The 24,496-nt window shown below is 45.1% G+C and overlaps 1 protein-coding gene across 1 annotated transcript in view; it reads right to left on the bottom strand.

The window, feature by feature from the left end:
• The window catches only part of SLC9A9 (solute carrier family 9 member A9), a 3,894,960-nt gene that overhangs the window by 3,711,039 nt on the left and 159,425 nt on the right, over positions 1-24,496 (bottom strand). The window contains exon 2 of the mRNA XM_069618254.1: positions 16,348-16,550. Coding sequence (XP_069474355.1) covers positions 16,348-16,550 — 203 coding nt within the window. The remainder of the gene's footprint in view (positions 1-16,347; positions 16,551-24,496) is intronic.

Here is a 24,496-nt window from a genome sequence, read left to right as displayed (position 1 = left end):
TTGATCACCACTGCAGGCCTGGATGGCTGGAAATTAGGCTTTGTGGCCTTTCCCATGGCCAGCTGTACTTTGTGGCGGTTCACAGGATTGCGCCTTCACCAATGGCCCCCGTGGACTCAAATGCCTTCTCGCCAACGTGTGTGGGGCCTATGCAAGAAATGGAATCCCACACAGAAAGACGTCTGGTCTTGACTGCTTTAAGTTTATTACCGGGGGACTTCCTGTCCCAACGGCACGTCCCCTGTAAGGCCCCCCTCCCTAGCCCCGCCTCACACAACAAGGTTGATCGCACAACATGACAAGTGTCTTCAACTTTCACGACCAAGAGAATGACTCCTTTCTCCTGGTCTTTAAGAGTTTGTATTTCTCAACTTGATGTTTCTTTCACCCCTTCTCGTGGAATTAGCAAAGTCCAAAATCCTTCTCGGGGCCTCAGTGGCCATCTCCCTGCCACAACGATGAGGATGCTCTCCTTGGATGCTTAATCACTTATGTTGGGGTCCTACACCTTTCTCCAGTAGCCAGTGGGCTTATTGCTGCCAATATGATGCAAAGGTTCTCCTCTGATGCTCAGTTCACTTGTGTTAGGGTCCCAGTCCCTTCTCTGGTTGTCATTGTGCTTGTTGCTGCCACTGCGATGAGGAAGTTCTCCTCGGATGCTCAATATGCTTTTATTGGGGCCCCAGACCCTTCTCCGATGGTCAGTGGGCTTGTTACTGCCACTGTAACGAGGAAGTTTTCCTCGGCTGCTCGGTCCACCCTTCCCAATAGTTTGATTGTTATTACTGGGCAGGCGGAAAGCCGATCAATCCTGTCTCTCTTCCAGTCATGAGTCCCCTCCGGGTCTCTCATACCTCCCGTAACCTTCTTTGGGAATTCGGTACGTCACTGTGTCTTCCTGGGACTCGGTTGCATATCTATGGCTCTTTGGGCTTCTTTCCTCTGCTTCCGCAGTACCGCAGCGACTCTGAACTCTACTTGACTGCTCGGCTCTCTTTTTCTGCTTCATGTTCCGTCCCACTCCAGCTGGACTCATCGAGAACTTCTTCAGCAATTCACTGACGTGCTCCGCTCTTTGGCATCCCTGGTCAGCCGAAATGATTTGAAGCGATCACGCTCAATGGTTTCCACATCTGCTGCCTCTCCCAGCTGGGCTTGACCAAATCTTCAGTACTTTGTCTCTTCTTATAGATTGTTGCCATTCCTGCCCTTGCGGATTGTCCAAGTTCTTTGTTGTTCTCGATAGGTTGATCTCCAAGCATCCTCAGGGCGACCCGGTACATACATAGGTCTTCTCTCAAGAAAGTGGTTTGGAATGGAGGGGGGGTTATGAAAGGTCGGGCGTGCATTGGCCAACGGGGTGTACCCTTGATGTTTCTTCTTATCCCCAGAGGGGGGGGGGTACCTCCCCATGAGGCCCTTGCACATTTACCCACCCCGAGGCGGACTATTGGGTAGTGGCCGCACCTCCCTAGCCTCATGGGAAAGGCCCCTCCTCTCGCTCCTTGGGGAGAAGTGAAGATCCCTTCCGAAATGGCACAGAGTAAAGACTTCAGCGGCATCCAGTTTAGACTGGTGGAACCTAAATCACTGATGAGTGTACTCGAAGGTCCTCGAAGGTGGAACAAAGCTGGTTTTAAAGCTCATCAATCATTCTTAGAGAACCAGACTAAAGACATTTATTGCTCGATCTAATGACTCAGTTACAAAAGAAAGGTGCATCTTAGTGTCCTAGATATGACAGAATGCATCGGGGAAAAGTTTTATTTTGCTGCTAGGCAACTGGAGGTATTTAAACTTTAAAAGTGATGCTCATGGAAGGAGCAAGGCAAAGGTGGACTGGCCTATAGGGGACTCAGGCAATTTCTTTGTGGGCCTCTTGTGTGGGCACCAAGGTTTTCTGCTCCGTCTGCCTTCTCTGCAAGAAAACCAGGGGATTGGCCCAAAACACATAGTAGACTAGGGCTAGAACAAATATAATATACACAGCCGGGGGAGGCAATTATAACCCCAAGTGAAATCAAAGTCTGGTATTTTTTTATCTAGATCAATTTAACTGATTTGAATTCATCATTCAAATTATTTCAATCAATTTATACTATGGGCCTCATTACAGGTTTGTGGGTCCGGAAACAACAGTGCCGGTAAGATTGCCGGCATCGTTGTTTCCGGACCGGCAAACTACGAGTTCTGCGGTCAGGTGCCGTCCCGCCCGCCAGGTCAAACATGGTGGGCGGGACGGCACCCGCCTGCAGACTGACAGAAGCACCGGCACTGCTCTGCACAGTGACGGTGCTTCCGTCCTCCCCATTCCCATTGAGTCCTATGGTAATGGGGAGTTACTTTTTCTGACACCTGGCTTCACGAACCCTTAGGGCTGTAATGCCCCGGTGATTCCCTAAAGCCAGGTGCCGAAAAAAACCACAACTCTGGCAGCAGCCTGCCATTTTTACCGGCAAGGCTACTGCCAGAGTTATAATGAGGCCTTATGTGTTTTTAGAAAAACAATCAACGTGCATTCTAATGTAACCAAACATAAAAAATGCAAGACATATGTATTTACCCAAACAGAGATAGGTAGGTAAGTATGCAAAAGTACTAAATACAATGAATAACAACAAATTAGTCAAATAAATGAGTAACAGCATAGACAGATCAAGACAAATTAAGTGAACGCGTACTATGTGAAATCCTCAACGGGATATGTGCAATAGACAAACTAATATCAGGATATATGGTCTTCTCTGGTTAAAAAGCGTCAAGTACATTAGTCCTCGCTCCTAACAAACGTTATATATCAGTTTTTATGTTTAACTACTTTTTAATCCATGTATGTGGCAATTGTGCTGTAAAGTTCAGTGTATGTATACATTTTAAGTTTTCTATTTGGAGAACCCCTCAAGCCTCTGAAACACTTGTATATAGGTGCGTTATAAATGCCATATCATATCATAACACTACTTGGAGGAGTTGAGCTTGCTTGTGCGGTGTAGTATGGGGCCAGTTGGAAAAACATTTCCAGGGTCCCTTTGGGTTCCCAGTCCACCCTTGGTGAAAGGTTGAGAACGTTGGAGCCCAATGCCTCCAACCGCTTCATCTTCTTGCAATGCTCACTAATGTGGCCAAGATGTACAGAAACATAAGAAAAACACTCACATAATCCGTAGTCATTCAGTCCTGTGTTTCTGAAGAGTGGCAAAGGAATTGTCCTTTCCCAATGGTGGATTGTGAGGAAATTGAAAGGCAGCAGTAATACAACAACTCGAAAGAAAGACAGCAGCATGAAAAAGATGGGGTAAGGATATCATGGAGAGACCAGTCAATTGGATGGGGGGTGGGGTCAGAGCTACACAAGTGTGCAATTTTAATCTGATAACCACAAAAAGGAGTACCATGGTAAGGAACATGGGCACCAAAATGGCCTTTCACTCAGCATCTGCCCTGGACAAAGACATGCAAATGTCTCATTTTCAAAGCCTTTCCTCAGACTTATTGAGGGCAACTGAGGCATTTTGCAAAACGGGTCTAACATTCAGTACAGCAGGATGCAAGTGAGGTTGGAGGTCAAGGAAGAGGTCCACAAACAACATGTGACCTAGAAACCCTGTACTAATCAAACAGATAGAACTGGAACAGACAATCAGTTAGAACATGTCCTATCCCACCCTCGCAAAAGAAATCAAACATGTGCAAACTCTCAAGGCGAGTCCAAGGGGAGGAGGCATGGGCATATACAGAGTGCCCCAAGGGCTGCTTATGTAAGGATGTTTGGGGAAGGAGTGTGCACGTTTGTAGGTGGTTGGAGGAAGGAGAGGCTGGAGACAGAAAAGGTTATAGGCAACAGGAGGAGCAAACAATGTGGTGGTGAATGTAAACGTGAAGGATGGGGAGGTGACATGAGGAATCCAGAAGGTGGTAGAGAGATGTCCAGAGGAGGTGCTAATAAAGAGCGGAGCAAAAGGAGTTGACAGTACTCCGATCATTCAGTGATGTGGAGAGACAAGGAGCTGGAAAGAGGCCGAGAGAAAACCTGAAGAGGCTAGAGGGGGATAGAGCGAGACAACATGCCCCATGTTTACTGGGTATGTGGGAGAGGTGGGAGGTGGTCTGAGCACATAGCAGAAGGGCATAGATTAGGCAAAGCAAGAGTTTCTGAGGCCAGAGGGGAAGAAAGAAATCCTTAGGTAGTATACAAAATTTGGTGACAAGACGAACAGTATGTTGGACTGTGAGACACTAAAATCAGGATCCCAAGATAACAGGAATGGCAAGGCCTCAATGAGCAACCTCCACTACCTCTGCCCAGTGTATCTTCAGGGTGAAGTAGACACACTGCCACTGAAAAATGAAAGGCTGGTGACTTGGCTCCCAAGAAGTTAGGAATCCATGCACTAAGAATGGCCAGCCAGAGTCAGAAACCCAAAGGTTTACCACCATATCCATTAACCACAACCACACATCTAAAGTGATCAGTGCCTCAGAACTGGTTGCCCAAATGTGACACTGGTAAGAAACCCATAGAGACATTTGGAAGACATTTTGTTTTGGTTAGGCAAGGCATTCGGTGACTTTGAAAGACTGGTTTGGAACCTTTGTTGTGTCATTTAAGCTCTATCTGTTACGCTCACCTGGTCTCTGCGGAGGCGTTGGGGCACGGTTGCAGCCCTCCCTGAACTTGAATCACCCTCTTCAGGCCTCTCCCTCAGTAGAAAAGCTGTGAGTGGTGATACTGCTCCTGTGAATAATGGAAGATAAGCTCTCCGTCCTGCTACTTCTGTCAGGGGCGCGTCGAATGGGATCTAGTTCCTTCACTGATCCCTGATAAGGATTAGTCCAGTCCAGTTGCGACTATGCTTCTCCGTATGATTAGTAAGTCTTTCTTGAGCTCTTGTGATGTTGTTTGTTCTGTTTAATGTCTTTATATGTTGCTTCTATGTATGCCCGCAATAATGTCTCTCTTCTGTTTTCTTCCCTTAGATGGAAATGCGGCCTCAATGCAGCTATGAGACGCGGCCGGATGGAAAATGGATGCTACCACAATGTTCGACAGCAGGTAAGTGATGGTTTAAGGAAAAGCACGAAGTATGGCAAAGCGAAACCTTAAACTGACAGTTTTTTCGATGTCTAACCTTGTCTTCTGTTTTTCCTTGCAGGCGCTGCTGTCGACGATGGAGCGTGTTGTGCTGCTCTGCCAAGATGAAGATTTCGGCGTTCAAGAAAGTGTAAAGATGAATAGTTGGTTTGCCAAAGAGATGTACAGGTAAGAACAGCTTCCCCGAGTTGGTAAGTATGCTGACAGAAAGCAGGATGTCCAGGAAGCAGGATCTTCAAAGGTAAGTCTGACCTCAGGCGACGGTGAGCGTTACGCTGCTTGCAAGTGCAGAATAACACAAAGCGTCTGTGTTGAGGATCGGGGCAGCTTATATAGCTGAGATCGTGGGTAAAACCAGGCGTCCTTAGTGGGACCCGCTAGCAGTCCAGGATGCTAACAACGGGCCCGTCATTAACGGGCCCATTGTTAGCATCCTCCCCATTCCCATTGAGCCCTATGGGGGCTCGAATGGGAATGGGGATATACCAGGTCTGGGTCCCAGGAAAGGGAATTACCGGGCCCTCCAAGGTCAGAATGGCCCGGTAATTCCTCATTCCTGGAACCCGGAGCTGGTACCCGGTATGGGGGTAGCCATGCCGCTAAAAGCGGCATGGCTATCTCCATACTCGTAATGAGGCCCAATGTCTTGAAATGCAGCTTTTAAGAAGGCAGAGGAAAGCATGTGTTTTATTCTGGCTGCTTGTTTTGAAGACCCACTACTGACTGACTGTATTGATTCTTGCACTTAATACTTTTTTAAGGTGCAGACAAATGCTGTGTCACTTCTTTGTCTTGGCAAAGGAGTATAATTTGTAGCACTTATATGAAACTGAGGCTACATTGCCAGTGTTCACATGGTATCTTGCCTGACCATCTAGGCTTCAATGTTCACCATAGTGAGACATGAAACCCATGTCTATGTTCAAACTTAATTCTTTTATGTCGAGTGCCTTAAAAAACGTGAGTTTCCATGTTCTTTCATTCCTTGTATTTGGGAGAACCCCTTTCAGTACGTTTGACCACAGTATTCATCTCCACCACCTTGAAAATGTGGGTATATCTGGTCTCCCACTCAAATGGTTTTCATCTTTTCTCACGGGTCATACCTAAACCGTGTCTCCTTTTCCATTCCTTTCCGCCCATGTGGCTTTCCTGTGCGGTCTCTCAGGGTTCTTCTTTGTCTCTGCTCCTCTTTAATCTCCATCTTCAACCTTTGGCACATCTCATCTCTGAGCATGGGGTCTGCTTTTACACCTACGTGGATGACACGCAGTTGATTTTCTGCCTGAATTCGCCTGCATCAGAGCCCCCTTCAAAACTACAGAACTGTCTATCGGCGATTGGCAACTGATGGCTAAGAACTGGCTGAAGCCAAACAGTGAAGAAACAGAGGTTTTAGAGGTTGGCTCTGATCCCACCTGGGTGACTGATTTCTGGCCGGGCTCTCGCATACCCTGTCCTAAATTTCGTAGCTTGCTTTTTCTTCCTTTGGAACTTTGGACTAAGGTAGTGACTGCATCTATCTATCATGGGTGCCCTGTATTATTGTAATGGAATTTACTCGGGCCAACAAGCTTTTCTGATTCAGCGTCTGTAGTTGCTACAAAATGCTGCAACTCATCTGGCTCTGGGAGCCACAAGACTGACGTAAACAAAAGAGTGGAAGAATGAGAGTTTCACTGGCTCCCAGTGAAGAGCCATATCAAATTCAGGGCTCTTTGAACTGTGCATTGCGCAATTCATAAATCGGGAGCTGAATACTTACGATCAACGTTGACCATCTATATTCCCGCCAGTGGTCTGCTTCACTTCATTTGCTGTTGGTCCCTAGATTCCGCAAGGCAGAGGAAGATGGCCGCTCTTTGTTTGTCCTTGCCCCATCTGTGTGGTACTCTCATCAGCTTCATGAGATTATGAATCTTCTGGGCTTTCCAAAGTCTCTTAAAACGCACTTATTTTAATTTCTGCAGGGTTGTACAACTTCTGCAGGGTTGTACAGCGCCTGCTGTGGGGCGGCCTCCCCGGTTTGCCTTGCAGTGCCTAGATGTTTTTGGGCCTTAGTTAGCACCTTACAAGTCTCAATCACATTAGATTACAGGAATCAATCAAAAGTAGGTTTATTCAGATACAATCCATAAACAGAAAAAGCAATGCAACAATACATAATTCATAGACAAAATATGAGTAATCACAATAAAAGCATTCAATAAATAGCAACAACAGCTTAAACATAACATGTTAAAATTGGGCTTCCACCACACGTTTTCTTCTATTCCATGCCTTTCTTAAACATTCTAAGCACCCCCATGTAACGGCTATTGGTTCAGCTTGCAGCAAAAAAATGAGTGCAGGTCGACATTGGTTAAAATTCGCTTCTCTCAGCAATGGGGTAATGGTCTTCTTTCTAATGTCTTCATAGAGAGGGCAGAACAGGACAAAATGCAGCAAGTCTTCTTTTACAGCACTGCAACCAGGGCAGGCAGTAGACTGCTCCCGGCCAGTTCCTTGTGTTGTCTCTCAGCCACAAAAGATTAAAACGGGCCCCAGTCAGTGCCGAGCGGCCTGCAGTTATGTTACTATGTAGCAGGGAACACTGAATTACTTCTAGTCACATAAGTAACAGGTGTTTTCTATTTGATTCGAGTAAACACCCAGTCGATTCACGATTTGTCGAAATTATAGAGCGGAATGACCGCTTATACTGGTTACACTCAGCTAGTGGTAGTAGTACATCTGGGCATTGCAAACTTGGGGCATTCAACTGTGCTTGCAAATTCAAGATAAAATTCAGCCATTGTGCTTTGCGCCACGTGGAGCCCAGCAATAGGCCTTTAATAATATTGTGTGAGAGGCTGGCTCTTGACCATACTCCTAGCCAACGCAAAAGTGGTGCCATGTACTAGTCATCCGCTATGTGAGTGATGCCTAATTCTATGTGTACAACATAGTTCAGGGCAAAACAGGGAAGGCCCAATATTTTTTCAAAAGGTTTTTCTGAATTACCTCAATACATGTTACTTTTTCATTTGCCCACAATGCTGCCCCATAATTAGTTGCGGCTTTGGCTTGTACTCTATACACCCCCATAATAAGGTTAAGAGGCTGGCTCCGACACATGTTCCTAAAGCGTGAAATACCCCCCAATGTCCATTTCATTTCCATGCTCTGTTCCTGCACATGAGACAGCCCCCGCCAATTTTGAGTAAAACATATGCCCAGGCAATCATATTCAGACAATCGCAGGATAATGGCACCATTTCTTAACACGTTGCGCATTTTGCTCTTTATACCCCTCCCTTGGGTGCACGCCATCACTGCTGACTTGCTGGTATTGACTGTTAACTTCAAATCGGACATAAAATGAATATAAATATCTATTTGCTGCTGGAGGGCTGTTGGGGTACGGGCAATTTAAACTGTATCATTGGCATACGCCAATACTGGGTATGCTTTAGCACCCAACCTAGGATAATCTGCCTTAGACTCCACCAGAGCCCTATACATACCCTTAATGTACAGAGCAAACAATACTGGAGCTACAACACAGCCTTGGTGCACTGCCAAGGCTACCTCAAAGTAGCCCATGCATTGCCCCTGCTCCTCAAATCGAACACAGGTACATAATTGCATAGTCATAGAGAGCCACAGAGTGTACTGATTAAATACCAGCCGTAGGCAAAAGAACATATAAATTGTACCGCTATCCTAAATAGATGGCAAAAGAGAGCACAACAAAATGCTCAATAAATGTGCACACAGACATAAGAATTGAACTGGATGGGAATCGATGTATAGAAAACCGAAAGAACAGTGCCATTTTTTGGAAAAGCATTCTAGTAGGCATACCGGGCACATAATTTGGTCTAGATGTAAAAATATCTAAACAAATGAATGTTCAAGAACCTAAACACAACATTTTTTGAGAACAGTGTTACAATGGACATTCAAGTGTGTCAAAGATGGTTTAAAGAAAAGACTTCCATTCCACTGAAATGTTTAAGCCAGAATTTACGGTGTTAAGTCTGTGCACCCACCGTTACTCTAACTGAGTCAATGTTTTATTCAAATCCCCACCCCTCCTTATCGGGTTCACTTTCTGAAGAACAAACCACCTTAAATCTATGTCTTTGTGATTTTTACTAGTAAAATGTTCTACTAGGGGCTTGTCTGGTATTTTGTTCCTGATGCAGGAACGATGCTCGGAAATGCGCATTTTAATTGCACGTACTGTTTTCCCCACGTATAGAAGATTTCATGGACACTGTATGATGTATATAACACCCTTGGTGTTACAATTGGTGAAATCATTCATAGTCCATTGCACCTTATCATGTTCGAATGATTTCTTTTGTAGGGTCAGAGGGCAGGCGACACACTGGCCGCACTTATGGTGTCCAGAAACAGGTGGTAGATCCCAGAGTGTGCGCTGTGGTTGGGAGGGTGGCTCTATGAAAGAATGGACGAGAGCATCTTTTAAACTCCTGTTTGTTTTAAATGAGAAACATGGTACATGCTGCAATGTGCCGGGATGGGTTACCAAGTGCCAATTCTTTTTAATCGTTTTCTGGATTAGTGGACTCAAGGGTCCAAAAGTGGTGACACACACAAGTCTACCCAGGTCTTTTTTTGGATTTGTGCTCAAACAGATCTCTCTGGGAGTGTATCTTGCTCTTTTTTTCGCTTGGTTGATGGCTTTTTTTGGATAGCCTCTTTCAATGAGTCGTTGGGTTAATCCTTCTGCATGTAGATGAAACTTTTCCAACTCTGAACAATTTCTACGAATACGTAGGAACTGTCCATAGGGTAAGTTATACTTGAGGCCCATTGGATGGTAGCTGGTAAAGTGCAATAAAGTATTGCGGTCTGTTGGCTTGCGAAAGAGCTCAGTTTTTAGTCGGTCTCCCGTTTTATAGATGTGAAGATCAAGGAAGTCTATGTGATGGTGGTCGCACTGCATCGTGAAGTTGATGTGGGTATTTCTCAAATTGATTCATGTATGAAAATCTTTTAGTTCAGCAGGTGTCCCTTGCCAGATGATAATTACATCGTCAATGTACCTTTTCCATAGTACGATGTGATCCTGGAAAGGATTTTCTGGTGTTAAGACATAGTTGGCTTCATACCGGGCCATATAGAGATTGGCAATATCGGGGGCAAAAGTAGCGCCCATACTCACGCCCTTCACCTGTTTGTAGATCTGGTCTTGAAACATAAAGAAGTTTTCTGACATTGCAAGTCTAATGCACTCGAGAATGAAATTAGTGGGTGTAGATTCTTGGTCCGCTCTTGTGTTACAAAAATCACGTATCGTTTCAAGGCCTTCTTGTTGGGGTATGGATGTGTAAAGGGCCTCAATGTCCATTGTGACCAAAAGGGTATCGGTGGTGAGGACAATGTCATCAAGTAAATTGATTGTGCTAGTAGTGTCCTTAAGGTAGGACGGCATCTTCATTACAAATGGTTTCAGAAAAAAATATGTGTATAAGGACAAGGGTTCCAAGAGGGATTCACAGGCTGAAACAATCGGTCTTCCAGGTGGTTGTTTGGAATTCTTATGCATCTTGGGAAGAATGTAAAAAAAATGGGATACGCTGACTGGTTTTGTTGAGGAACCTCTTTTCGTCTTCGCATATCCAGCCTTGCGTGAGAGCATGTTGTGTGAGGCTCGTGATCTCATCTTGGAGGTCCTTTGTGGGATTGTGGGCCAAAGGTAAATAAGCGTCACGGTCGCTTAGTAACCGTAGGCATTCGGTATTGTAATCAGATGTGTCCCAGGTGACTATGCCTCCCTTGTCTGCGGGCTAACAATTTCGAAGAGTCATTTTTTTCAAACCAATTGTGGGAGCCCTTTGTGTATGAGTACCCTTGAACCTATTCATTGGTGTATTTTGTTTCTGATTTAACCCTCCTGGGTAGAATAGGTTCCATACCAGGAGCCCACATTTTTTGATTCTAATTTGAACAGCCCGTGGCTGTGGGCATTAGACTGACCACCACTTGGGTCAAAGATTGCAGCATGTACCATGTTTGGCATTTAAAAAAAAAAACAGGAGTTTAAAAGATGCTCTCATCCATACTTTCATAGAGCCACTCTCCCAACCACAGCGCACACTCTGGGATCTACCACCTGTCTCTGGACACCATAAGTGCAGCCAGTGTGTCGCCTGCCCTCTGACCCTACAAAAGAAATCATTTGAACATGATAAGGTGCAATGGACTATGAATGATTTCACCAATTGTAACACCAAGGGTGTTATATACATCATACAGTGTCCATGCAATCTTCTATACGTGGGGAAAACAGTACGTGCAATTAAAATGCGCATTACCGAGCATCGTTCCTGCATCAGGAACAAAATACCAGACAAGTCTCTAGTAGAACATTTTACTAGTAAAAATCACAAAGACACAGATTTAAGGTGGTTTGTTCTTCAGAAAGTGAACCCGACAAGGAGGGGTGGGGATTTGAATAAAACATTGACTCAGTTAGAGCAACGGTGGGTGCACAGACTTAACATCGTAAATTCTGGCTTAAACAGTTCAGTGGAATGGAAGTCTTTTCTTTAAACCATCTTTGACACACTTGAATGTCCATTGTAACACTGTTCTCAAAAAATGTTGTGTTTAGGTTTCTTGAACATTCATTTGTTTAGATATTTTTACATCTAGACCAAATTATCTGCCCGGTATGCCTACTAGAATGTTTTTCCAAAAAATGCCACTGTTTTTTCGGTTTTCTATACATCGATTCCCATCCAGTTCAATTCTTATGTCTGTGTGCACATTTAGTGAGCATTTTATTGTGCCCTCTTTTGCCATCTATTTAGGATAGCGGTACAATTTATATGTTCTTTTGCCCACGGCTGGTATTTAATCAGTACACTCTGTGGCTCTCTATGACTATGCAATTATGTACCTGCACCACGTGCCTTGTATTTATTATTGCTTTACTATTGCCTATGCATTCCAAGAGTTGTACCTATTAATGCATTTTGCGGCTTTCTATGACTATGCAATTATGTACCTGCATTATGTGCCATGTATTTATTATTGCTTTACTATTTGCCTATGCATTCCAAGAGCTGTACATATTGGGCCCATTTTCTAATCATGCGCCGAATTTTCAACGGATTTGTTAACATCCCCATGAGGTCATTTTACACTCTGTTGATGCATGATTTTTTTGTATGAGTCACATGACAGTTACCATGACAACCAGTTGGCTAATTTTAGCTCCTAAATTAATTTTTAAGACAGATGTGTATCCCATGTGCCCTCTAAATTGATTTATTATCACTATGCTCCACCAGTTTGAGTGCTATACATTTTTTCTCTGGCTGCTCGATTTCAGCCTGATCCTAACATGGCTGCCATATAAAACACTCATGCAGCCTTGGCAACAGCTTTTTCCCACGCTGTGCAGTGTGCTCCTTCAGTCACTCGAAGATGCCCCGCTCTCTGCACGCAGCCTTTTGACAGCCCATCTGGCCCACCACCAAAGGTAAATTCGCCAGCATGGGCACTTTTAGTTCCACATGAGCAGTCGTTACATTCAGACCCTTAAATGTGACTTTCTGTTTACTTGCAGCCATACCTTTGATGGCTGACCGCTTTACAACACATTGGACCTTTTCACCTGTAGTTATTCGGTGAAAGGTAAGACACGTTTTATGCTTTGTGTACATTTATATTTATTATGTACATAACGGTTGGGTTTAGAGGTTTAGACTCACTCCCCCCCCCCTTTTTTTCTGTTTAACACAACAGGAGTACCTAGAGACCAGCCTAGTGTGGCGTATGGATCTCTAATACAGTGCCTATCAATTGCTACATAGGTAAGCTGTGTGTTTTCTATTTTGTGACTACACATTTTTGATTCAGTCAATTTAAATGAGTTCTGCGGCTCATACACCCACCTGATTGTGATCTCCCTTCCCCACAGCTTAGACGTCCCGTGTACAGAACCTTGTCCTGATGATGGCCGTCCCAAAGATGAGGCTCATTTAGCCCAATTCTAAACGGCCGAAACACCTGGTGTAGACATACTACTCCCCGAATTCACAGCACAGTGATTGCTGTTCACACATGAAAAATCTTATCTGTTGCTTCTTAGTTGTTTGACGTTGTCTTTAGAATTCCGCTTTGAATTGTTTCACAATTGAACTGTGTCTGTTTTGACAAACCTCCACAGAGGTTGGGTTTGTTGCACACACACCATTTTCAACTTTGTCCCGAGCATTGGTGGTAAATGTTGTTTTAAAGCATTTACGTTTATGTTCTGTTATGGTCCAACAAACCATTGATGATGTCTATTCTCTCTCTGTAAATTGTGGTGTTGTGTTTTTGACTCATGCAATTACAACATAAAAAGTCCTCTAGAGATCTTTCTCTATGATAACAATTTCGAAGAGTCATGTTTTCAAACCAATTGTGGGAGCCCTTTGTGTATGAGTACCCTTGAACCTATTCATTTGTGTATTTTGTTTCGGATTTAACCCTCCTGGGTAGAATAGGTTCCATACCAGGAGCCCACATTTTTTTATTCCACAATGAAATAGGCCTGTAGAACAGGGGACTTCCCGGTTCACCTTTTTTAAATATGGGGTGTATAATTGCACTTTTCCATGATTGTGGGTATACTCCAGTTTCCGAATATGAATTAAAACAAATAGTCGGAAGTGAAGCCCACAGTTCCAATTCCCCCTTATATAGATCTGCGGGAACTGCATCTGGGACAGGAGCACGATTGAGCGATTGCTGTTTAACTGCTGTTTCCACCTTTTTCAAAGTCAGCCGTAATGAAGAACATCGATCACTGCTCTCATACCTAGATACCTGACCTTTGAACAAGGACGTAAAATGTCTGACCAGGTTTTGGCTCCCACATAATTTGCGTGTCTTTACTCTTTTATATGGTGGTACTCCAGCCACGAAGTCCCAGAACATTTTAGAATCTTTGTTGTAGACGGCTAAGAGGAATTCTTCCCATGCCTCATTCTCCAAAAGATCTTTTCTGAGTTCCAATGACCTTTTGTAAGTGCCCATAGCCCTAATGCCGTCTCCCCTAGTACTATCCTTATTTTGTAAAATCCCCTTTAGAGTGTTCTACGTAGTCCTATACGTATCATCAAACCAGCTAGTTGGTTTCCCTTTTCCTTTTTTTAAATCATGCTGAAATAATTCTGTCAGGGACCGCCATAGTTCTTCTGAGGAGAGGGCCATTTGGTGTAACTCAGCATCATGAGCAAGAATGCGTATGGTGTGTTCCAAATTAGTAGACACTGCTTTATGTTGGGTCTCTGTCGGATCGCAATTTGCCCAGGTTACCCTGTGTTTACACTGTGGGTTGATTTTACATATATGTAATTGTGGAAGAACAACAAAGGGCAGATCGGGGTGATCCTGTCTTAAAACCAGCCTCAAGGGAATGTGATCACTGACAATTTCCTCTCTACAAGCACAAAGTCCACAATTAAGTGCCAGTGGTAAACATGCATGCAAAAGTAATCAATTGTTGATGAACCCTGGGTGCTTGCAAATGTGATCTTGCCAGGGGCATCGGAGTATACACATCCATTCAGCCCTGACCCAGTCACGGCAGGTGGGACACCTCCTGACCCCATGACGCAAACACATGTTAACTAACTCCTCTTCTCTTCTTCAAACATACATTTTGATGCCAAACACACAAAGAACGTAACTACCATTCTGCGATCCTGATTTACAGTCCACTTTAATGGATCTGCAGCATCCGAGCTATTACAAAAATTCCTTTCCCATTCTAGATCACGACTCCCCTCTATCCATAGCTTTTCATCCTTATTTCCATAATCTCATCTTCTCCCCACTCATTGTGTTTCAGACCGAGTTCTGAATTCCCCTTAACAATATTAGAATTGTCTGATGACACTGCATGCATGACAACCTCTACCATTGCCAGTGGGCTTATAATATTTTATCAAAATGGTGGATAGCAAATGTATGGGGGCTGCCACATCTGCTTGTATGGGATTGGACTGCATCGCACCATGTCCGATTATTACAGATTAGAGAAAAAGTACAATCTGTGTTTTACACCCTACTGATGTTAAGACAGATCATGCCTTTCCTAACAGACAAGGATTGGGCAACAGCAGTGGGGACTCTCATCAACTCACGACTAGACTTCGGTAATGCTCTGCTGACAGGAATCCCAGCAACCCAACTACGGAGATTGCAAGTAGCCCAAAATGTGGCAGTTAGACTGTTGTTCAGGGTGGTAAAATCATCCTCTATTTCTAAACGAAGGCGGTCATTACATTGGCTAGCCGTGAAGGAACGCGTAGATTTTAAAATGCTCTGCGTTCTCTTTAAATGTGTGAATCAGTTAGCACCAAGTTATCTGTAGGATACAATTAGGATTTACACTCCAGGCCGTCGGTTACGCTCTTGCGATAAAATGCTGTTGCAAGTGCTACAGTCAAGATACCTGAATGAAGGGGATCGAAGGTTTGGAGCCTACGGCCCAAAACTTTGGAATCGCCTCCCGAGAGCCATTCGAGAAAAAGCTCTCATTGCATTGCGAAAGGCTTTGACGACCAACCTATTTTGTTAACTGTAACATTGATGTTTAGTCATTTGTCTGCGGAATTTCTGAACTGATAACAGTCTCGTAGACGTTTGATTTTTTACCGTGTGATACAGCTGCGCCCAGATACGATCAATTGTCAGGAGCGCATTTATAAATAAATCAAATCAAAATGAAATCAAATTATTACACCACCTTGTGAAAAGGGACGCTCTGAAATGCACCAAAGGCTGAACATATGATGAGCAAACTCCAGAAAGCAAGGCTCTTCTTAAAGTCTCCTTACAAAGCCTGAAGGCAAAGTCTCCTTGAAGGCAGTGTTTGTAACAAAGGCGACCTCCAAACCACACCATGACATTGAGACTGAATGGCATATAAACAAAAGAGACAGAGTAACTACTGAACAGTCTTGTTTCTTGTGGGGGATGGGGGTGGGGGAGGTCGACAGGGTCAGAGAAAATGTGTTGATGTAAGACGTATTGTAGTATTGCAAAAAGAAATGGTTCAAGTGCATTGAGACAATCGCATACATGTGCACGATTACAGCACAATATAGTAGGGAAAAAAACAGCGGTGGAGGCCAGTGTTAAGAAGTGCGGTTTATAAAAACGTAGCAACGTCTAAAGCCATTTGAATAAACAAGATGTTGTACAATGATATCTGCCAGTGCCACACATGAGCATTTCACCTTTTGTAGCATCATGTTTCCTTGGTGGTTGTTGATGTTCCGCTGGCTAATTTCCCTCTTGTACTGATACTCGTAGACATGTTGTGTAATGTTAAGCAGCAGTGTCCCTGGATTGCCTCTCAGTTTCTCACAGCCATACACCTCTCCACTTTCCAGATCCGAGGACTTCGTGGAATAGCGAATGATTAACCCCATCACAAGTCCTGCAGATTTTAAAAGAAATGTTAAAAAGTTGGTATTTGTTGACTATTGCTGGAAAAACATACTAACATGAATAATCAGGCACATTTAGGAAAAAAAAAAAAAACTTTTTTGAAAACCAAAAGCTATTATAGAGTCATTGGAACAAATTCTCAAAAATGAGCGCACATGAAAAAAGCTCAGAGGATGCGCCGTTTTCATTTGTGCTCATTGCTGAAATGTGCAGGTCACCTTATTCCTAAAGGTGGCCTGCGCATTTCAGGAAGGGCTGGACAGTGGTGCCAAGATGCACTGTCCATCCCCCTGGCAAACGCTCCAGCACTAATGTATGTCAGGCTCTCCGTGACCGCGTGGTTGCTGGTTTCTGGGTGTGCGTTTCCCTGAGACGGGCCCTTAACCACTTTTGGGCAAGACTACAATGATTACTACAGGACGAACATACATGCCATTAGCACGTTTAAAGACCCCTTTCTCAGTGAGATGCTCGAGAGAAAAGAACAAACAGTGGCATCCCTGTTTGGGCGTTTGACATGTAAGTGTGACAGGGTCAGAAATGACACTCATGATGTGTGCCTCCCCTGCAACCGTTACAAAAGGCACAAGGGGATGACCCTCATTTCTGGGCATTTAAATGTAAATGTTCAGCTGGTTTGTGAATTCGGGATGTGCTTTTACATGCCAGACATTTCCCTGATATGCGCCAAGGGGTGAAAAGGGGCATTTGAATGAACGGATCATAGATGCCCTCATTCAGATGCTCTTTGAGAATGGGCAAGTTCCGTTTTTTTGGCACCCAAAGAAGATTTGAGTGTCTGATCCATTATGGTTGATCCAGTAAATATTTTTCTTCTATGTAAGGAACTTTCCGTTGGTTGAAGTGCACAACGTTTGGCACCCAGGATAAAACTTTGGAGTAATCGTCTGCTCCCACTGTGGCCAGAGAACAGCTAGCCTGAATTAAGATGAGCTCTAAAAACTGAATTGCTCAAATGGGCCGCCAACACAAGGCTGTTATTCGGCTTTCTTGAATTTAACTGTAAAATAAAAAATAAAAAATCTGTTTCAGTATTATACTGTTTACCACTTCTCATAACCTCCACGGTATTGATTATTAACGTTTATGTTATTTATTATTATATTTATTGAGTGTGGACCTAGCTTCGAGAAGCAACTGAGCGCTTTACAGGGGTGTACAACAATACAGATACACAACAGAGTGCTTTTCAGAGGTAACAACAGATCAGATATGCCGCAGTGGTAGGTTTACAGAGGGTCACAAAGGAAGGGGTAGAATGGTACAGGGTGGCGGCGTCTAGCGAGTCAGGTGGCATGGGGCGAAGTGATGGACTGGCTGTTGATGAGGAGAGACTTCTTGAAGAGGTGGGTCTTGAATTCTCTTCCGAACTGTAGGAGCGAGGAGCGTGGGGGGGGGTTCTGATGATGTGGTGGTCTTGGGGGCCTAGGACCATAGTATAGGGGCTTAGGCAGAGAAGGCTTGTTTCCTGGTCCTTTCCTATTTGCAGCAGCGGCTTTCAAGTCTGCGTGTGTCCTGGCTTCTGGTGGTGCGCTGTCCGCCAGAGATGCAGAGTTTCTCTGCGAGGCAGCTAGGCGACTTGCGTGCGACTGCCTTTTAGATGATGCAGCAAGACTTGAATGTGATTTGTACGTGCAGTGGGAGCCAGTGAAGGTCGATGAGGGCCGGGGTGATGTGTTTGTATTTGCGTTGACTCTTGATGAGGCATGCAGGCTTGTGTAGGACACTTCTCAGGGGCACAAGGGTGGACAACGGGAGGCCTTTGAGGAGAGCAGTGCCCCCCAACCAAGTGGGATAGGACCAGTGCTTGAATGGTGGATCTAAAGTGGTCCGGAAGGAGAAAGGGCTTGACTTTCCTCAGGAGGGAGATCCGATACCAGGCTGAGTTATGTTCAATCTTATGTTCACATTGGTTACATTATGCCTATATAATTTGTTTCAGAATTCCTATTTTGCCCTAACTCATGTACACGTTTCTCAGGGTGGTACGAAGGAGCATGCTCACAAATTATCAATAAATCGGAAACAATAATATATTAGTTAAAGGCAACACCAGTAGGATTAACCGTAGTCAATGTGCCTCCTCCCTGCATAATTTAGGTTTCTAGAGTCAAAATGCCACCTCATGTTTTTGAGTGCAGGAGGTGCCTTATGAAGCTGCCTAGTATTCAACGGGCATCTAAAGCCTGTGGCTCTTAAGATGTTTTGTATTACAACTCCCATCAGCCTTAGTCAGCAAAGTGAGTGGTGTGGGATTATGGGAGTCATAGTTTCAACATCTGGTGATCCAGAGGTTCCAGAGCCCTTGTAAAGACTGGAGGGGGGTGTATGTACTTCTGCTCTCTATATGGTAGAGGAGAGGCACAGAGGACCCCAGCCAAGATTCTCTATTATTGGTAACGTAGTCGAGCAATCAAGGCCTAGCTTCTCAGGAGGTGATGCAGGCTGGTTCTTAAGTACAGTGTAGTCCCGAAGCCCCCACAAAGGAATGTCCACACACTGTATTACTGAAAACACAGTCTTTATATAATTAATATTCAAGGTTATGTACACTATCACAATAACTCACTTTGTGCTCAGAAAATCAACAATGGTAAATATATACAGTTCTAAAGTGGTACCACAATTATTATCAGATGTTATTAAAGTGCATCAAATATACTCTTGGTCAAATGTCACACAGATCACTTAATAAAGGCAACCAACAATAGACAAAGGAGGAAAGCAGTTGGTTAGAACAATTGGCAGAATACTGGCCTCTACCGTTAAACAGTTGTGTGTGGAGATTCCCCCCCCCACCTGGGCAACCTGTAAAATAAAGAGATATAACAAGCCCAGTCCATATATTGTTCTACAAGTCTTATTTCCTTCTATAATGTTTCTACCCCCCCCCCCCAATGTACCTGGTAGAGCAGAGTTCTTCAAAGAGGCGTTGATGGATCCTTCTTGAGTGACTCCCATTAAAGCAGGAGCCACAGTTCGTCGAGAGGCGTCGAAGAAGGTGAACCTGGCATCGACGATGAAAAGTTCGAGAGTGCCGAGACCACGGCATCGATCCAGGCGGTGCTCGTCAGCAACGTCCTGCGAGGATGAGGTGTGTGGGGCACCTCGGCGTTTGATAGTTCAGAAACGCAAAGAATTTCTGAAGAATGGTGGCCTGACAAGGGTGTCGAGTGGTCGAAGTCTTTCGGGTCTTTGGGTGGCGGGAAACCCACCGGTGGATTCTCCTCGGCACGTCGGTGTCCTCGACTTTCTCTGGTGGGATAAAGCGGTCGACAGTGCGGACAAGGGAGTCCTTCGATTCAACAGTCTTAGGCAAAGGAGCGGGTGGCTACGGTCATCAGTGGCACGGCGTCAAGCGGTCCCCTCTTCTGGGAAACACGCCTTTGACGGGTCTCCAGCGGTTACGGCGATACTCCGAACACTGGTCGACAGCAATGGACTTTGACGGCGTCGATGTCCGGGTGCTTCACTTCGTTCTCCTCGGCGGTCCCAGTCTCCGGTCGGCAGCCTTTCGAGGATCTGACTTCCAGGGAGCTTCGGCGAAGTTCGGCGGTGCTTGATGGTCCCTCGGAGCACGGGAAGAGGGCACCTAGCCAGGTTCTCTCTCGGATCGGTCCTCAAACTCAACAGCTTTTCGGATCGGGTCGAAGCAAATGCAGCAGCAGTTCTTCTTCCAGCTGGGCGTCAAGGATAAGCAGTTTGTTACTTCAAGTGTTGACTCAGCTTCTGAACAATTTCCAGTGGTGAGAGCTCCCCAGATATACTATTCTGCCTCTCATCCACACTGCTGGGTCACATTCAGCAGCCAATCGTACAGAAGGGCATTCAGGCAGTCAGTCAGCCAATCAATCAGGCATACAGTGCATTCAGGCAATACTCCTCCCTCTCAGACACTCACAACAAGGAATGTGTATTGGGACAAGCACCCAGCCATTCAACACTACACACTGCATTCATACCAGTTTTGGGCAGGGCTGTCTCTGTCTTTGTCTCTCATACCAGAAACCAGACACCCACAACAAGAAGTGGATATTGGTCACACACTCCATTCACGCAGGTCCCACCCGCAGGCTGTACTCACGACATACAGTCACTGGGAAGGCTCCAGCCAGTCTGGCCTGGACTTCCACAACATCACCATATATGGAACTTCCACCCAACAGCCAGTCAGGGGAAGGGACAGAGATAGGGCTTCCCAGGACTTTGGGAAAACAAGGTAACAGGCAATCGAAAGCAAGAGGCCACAGGGGCCATCTTGTTTCCTATCAGGAATCAACTGATTCTAATGGCAGGGCCTGGGTATCCCAAAATGGGGGATACTCAGAGCACCTGTAAAATTCAGCATGGAGCTACCACCAGCCCATACCCTGCTCTGTGGGCCACACACAGGTACCCAAAAACATACACTAGGGGCACAGGGTTGCACCACCACCCATGGGTGTCATAAGGGTATCCCACGGGTCTGTACACCAAACCAAAAATAGGAAGAGCTGCACTACCAGGAGTCCCACATGGACTCCTGGGCAGAAAACAATACAGAACACAAGTGAAAAAGGACTACAGGACAAGGACAGGGAGGCCTCGTCCCTCCAAAGCATTTCCAGCATCACAGCCCTGCCTTATTCTATAACCAACCTTGCCCAGTCACTAACCAGCACACTTGATCCTCAAAAGTAAGCGTAAATTATGTTTTATTTAACTTGCCAAAACTTCAAAAACTGTAATGAAGACCATTTAAGAGAGGAAAGCACTGCGCCGAATCAGACACAAAGCACAAAAAAAACTATCATGTGACTTGATTAGGGCACAAAATGGGCTTGTAGGCTGGGTGATGCTGCGTTCATCTGTGTTCTCATTTTATATTTCTAATCTTCACTCGTCAGTGGTTACTTTCTAAATGTGAATATATGTAGAAGTGTCATTCATAACCTAGACAGAAGAAATGCAGTCTTATAAAAGTCGGTTTATGTGCATTCTTCTGAAACTGTGTGTCTTGCCTCTCAGACTATGCTCGGAAGAGCGGTCAGGGGTTTTGAACATTTTATCCTATGGTTTTTCCTTTTTGATGGCCAGGATATAAACCCAAACAATTGCAATCCTACCCTAAATTAAATGATCATAAGCAACAAAAAATGAATGCGAGTCCAGTGGCGGTCCTAATGTGAGGGGTGTCACGGATTCATCTAGGGGGAGACTCTGATATATGATATGATATGTTATGATAGGATAGTTTATTTATATATTGCCTATACACAATGTGTTTCAAAGTGCTTCAAGGCAAGGGAGGGAACAAGGGAAAATACAATGACATTCTTACAGGCCATGAACAGTAAGGATGTGAAATTAACTATCGTACTCGGCCTGACGACATTTCAGATAGTGCAAGAGCTAAGACATAGACTAGGAAGGGAGGGGGAGAGTGGGAAGGAAATGGAAACAGACAGGCAACTACCGTACTAGGCCTGACAACATTTCAGATAGTGCTCAAGGGGGTGGAAAAAACCAGTAAAGGGAGGGGGGGAGGAGACAGACGAGGTTGCTATCATACTAGGTCCAGGGACAATTCTGATAGAGTAAGTGCATAGAAGAAAGTCAGGGGGGAGAGAGAAAAAGGGAGAAGGAAAAGGAGGAGAGAACAGAGAGTTAGCAGTCAAACGAGTGGAGAAGCAAGAGGGGAGAGCAAATACAATTGCAGAAGTCAGTAGTAACAAATAATGTTGCAAGCCAGGATACAAGATGAAGATGGTAACGGAATGATTCAGGGCCACCATGAGTACAAGATTCAAAGGAAGTCCACCATGAGAATTGAGAAAGAGTGAAGCACTGTGAATGAATTAAGTCCATAAAAGTCAAATCCAGCATTGGCCACAAGATGGTGATGGTGAAACCAGAATTTTTCAGGACAGACTCCTGCGGATGTAGGCTTGAAGGGGTTGAGGGGGGAGCAGGGTAGAAGAATCAAGCAAACAGGCAACACCTGTGTGCGAGAATGGTGGGGGCACAAGGGAACATCACGGGGGACCAGAGATGGTGGGGATGGCCTGTGGGGACAGAGGGAGTAACACATGTTGGTGCATGTTTACCTGCTGTCTGATCATGGGGTCGGGCCCTGGCTCCTCCTGGTCCGAACAGGAATTGCCCTTTTCTTCATCTGCCCTTCGCTTAGGACGCCTGGGCGAGAGACTCCCTTGATCTAATATTTAAGAGCAGGAAGGAAGAGGCAGGGCTAAGAAGGTGGGTGGTGCTTAGGCCAGGTGACCTAGATCCACTTGCACCTGCTCCCCATCTGCAAAGGAAAAGAGGCTGGAGTATGGGTATGGACATACAAAGGAAGACAGTAAGACAGAGGCGAGTTCCAACTATCCCTGCCTCAGTGCCCACCAGTAGTAGAAAGCGCTGGTGTGCCACTTATCTAAAAGTGACAGGAAATCGAATGGAATATCTACCCATTTCTAGTATGCACCCATCATCAGATAGTCATTGGGAAGAGTCTCACAACCTGAATGAGGCACACTATGTATATATGAAGTGCGTCCAATGACTGAGCAGTAAAGGTTGAGCAAAAACAAATGAGAACCCCCCTGCCTTGTCTTCCTTTGTATGCACCATACCCATCAGAACCTCCCCCTAGATGAATCCGTGACGACCCTCACATTAGGACCGCCACTGGACTCGCGTGATTTTTTTGTTGCTTATTATCATTTGATTTGGGGTAGGATTCCAATTTTTTGAGTTATAATTGCGTTTCATGGATGAAACCCTCTGAAATTTAAGGCACCATATTCTGTGTTTTTGCAGGATATAAACACCACCAAGCCATGGGTAAGTGGGCCAGGCCAGAATCCCTACTAGCACCAAGGGAGAAGTCCCCAGTCAACAGGGTGCTGAGGAACACTGGTTGAGTCTATATGATCCAAGCTTGCGTTCTACCCTGTGGCCAGCACCTTCCTCCCCAAGTCCTTGCCGCTCCACCATGTCCTGGTCTCCCTCCCAAATCATCCCCCTTTCCTCCTTCTGCCCCACCTGGCTGCTCATCCAGGGATGATATTAGCAATAAAACACAGGCGACGGCAGGGTAGATCAGTCAGCAACGGCACGGGGACAGTGGGGCGGCATTCGTCCAGGCCTATATCTTTCAGCCAAAGCCGTTCCCCGTCTATCCAGCCCACCGCTGCGGGTGTTATTGCTATACTAAAATAAACCTTCAATGTCTGGGCACTATTGTTTGCTCAACAGTAATATTACTCACAGTCTTCTCACATTGCAGAGAAGCATTTCCTTTTGCAGACGAACGCCTTTACACTGCGCCCTTGAATCTGCGTTGGGAGTTTCCTAAAACTCGCGCACGGCAATCACTCGCTCCCAGGAGGGGGCGGAGCTCAGTGAAACTCACGTGACTGCTCACGTGACATCCCCTGCCCACAAAATCGAGCCAGTCTACCCTTGTGGCGTTAAGCCCGGGGGAGTAAAGTCTACTGGCTGTTGTGCGGCTGTTTGGCGCAGTCGGCGCATAAATCTACATGTAACTTGCAGGAGAACCAACAGCAGCCAACAACAGCCGAGGTGAACTCGAGGTAAGGTCTACATCATTTATAATACCTGTTCATACAACGTGAGACTGCGGGAAATCATATCCTTTGATCACGCTGTATTGTCTAATTACGACCCGATAAAAGTCCTTTTTCCTCGGGTCTGATATAACTAAAGTGACTATTCAGCACTACACCTTCACCCTTGGCAGTGAGCACTTTCGATGTAAAGTGACTAACTACCCCAGACTTATTGAAAGTGTAGACACATTGCTTATCATTTTCTACTAATAAACGGTGTATACATCACAGATTGTTGATTAAACTAAAACTTGATGAAACTCCGTAGCACCAAAGACATGGAAGGGGCAGGGAATGGATC

The sequence above is a fragment of the Ambystoma mexicanum genome, chromosome 10 (assembly GCF_040938575.1).
Source record: "Ambystoma mexicanum isolate Mex_15411 chromosome 10, UKY_AmexF1_1, whole genome shotgun sequence".
In the NCBI taxonomy this organism is placed as follows: Eukaryota; Metazoa; Chordata; class Amphibia; order Caudata; family Ambystomatidae; genus Ambystoma; species Ambystoma mexicanum.
Note: the sequence above shows the minus strand (reverse complement) of the source record. Positions and strands in the feature narration are given on the sequence as shown.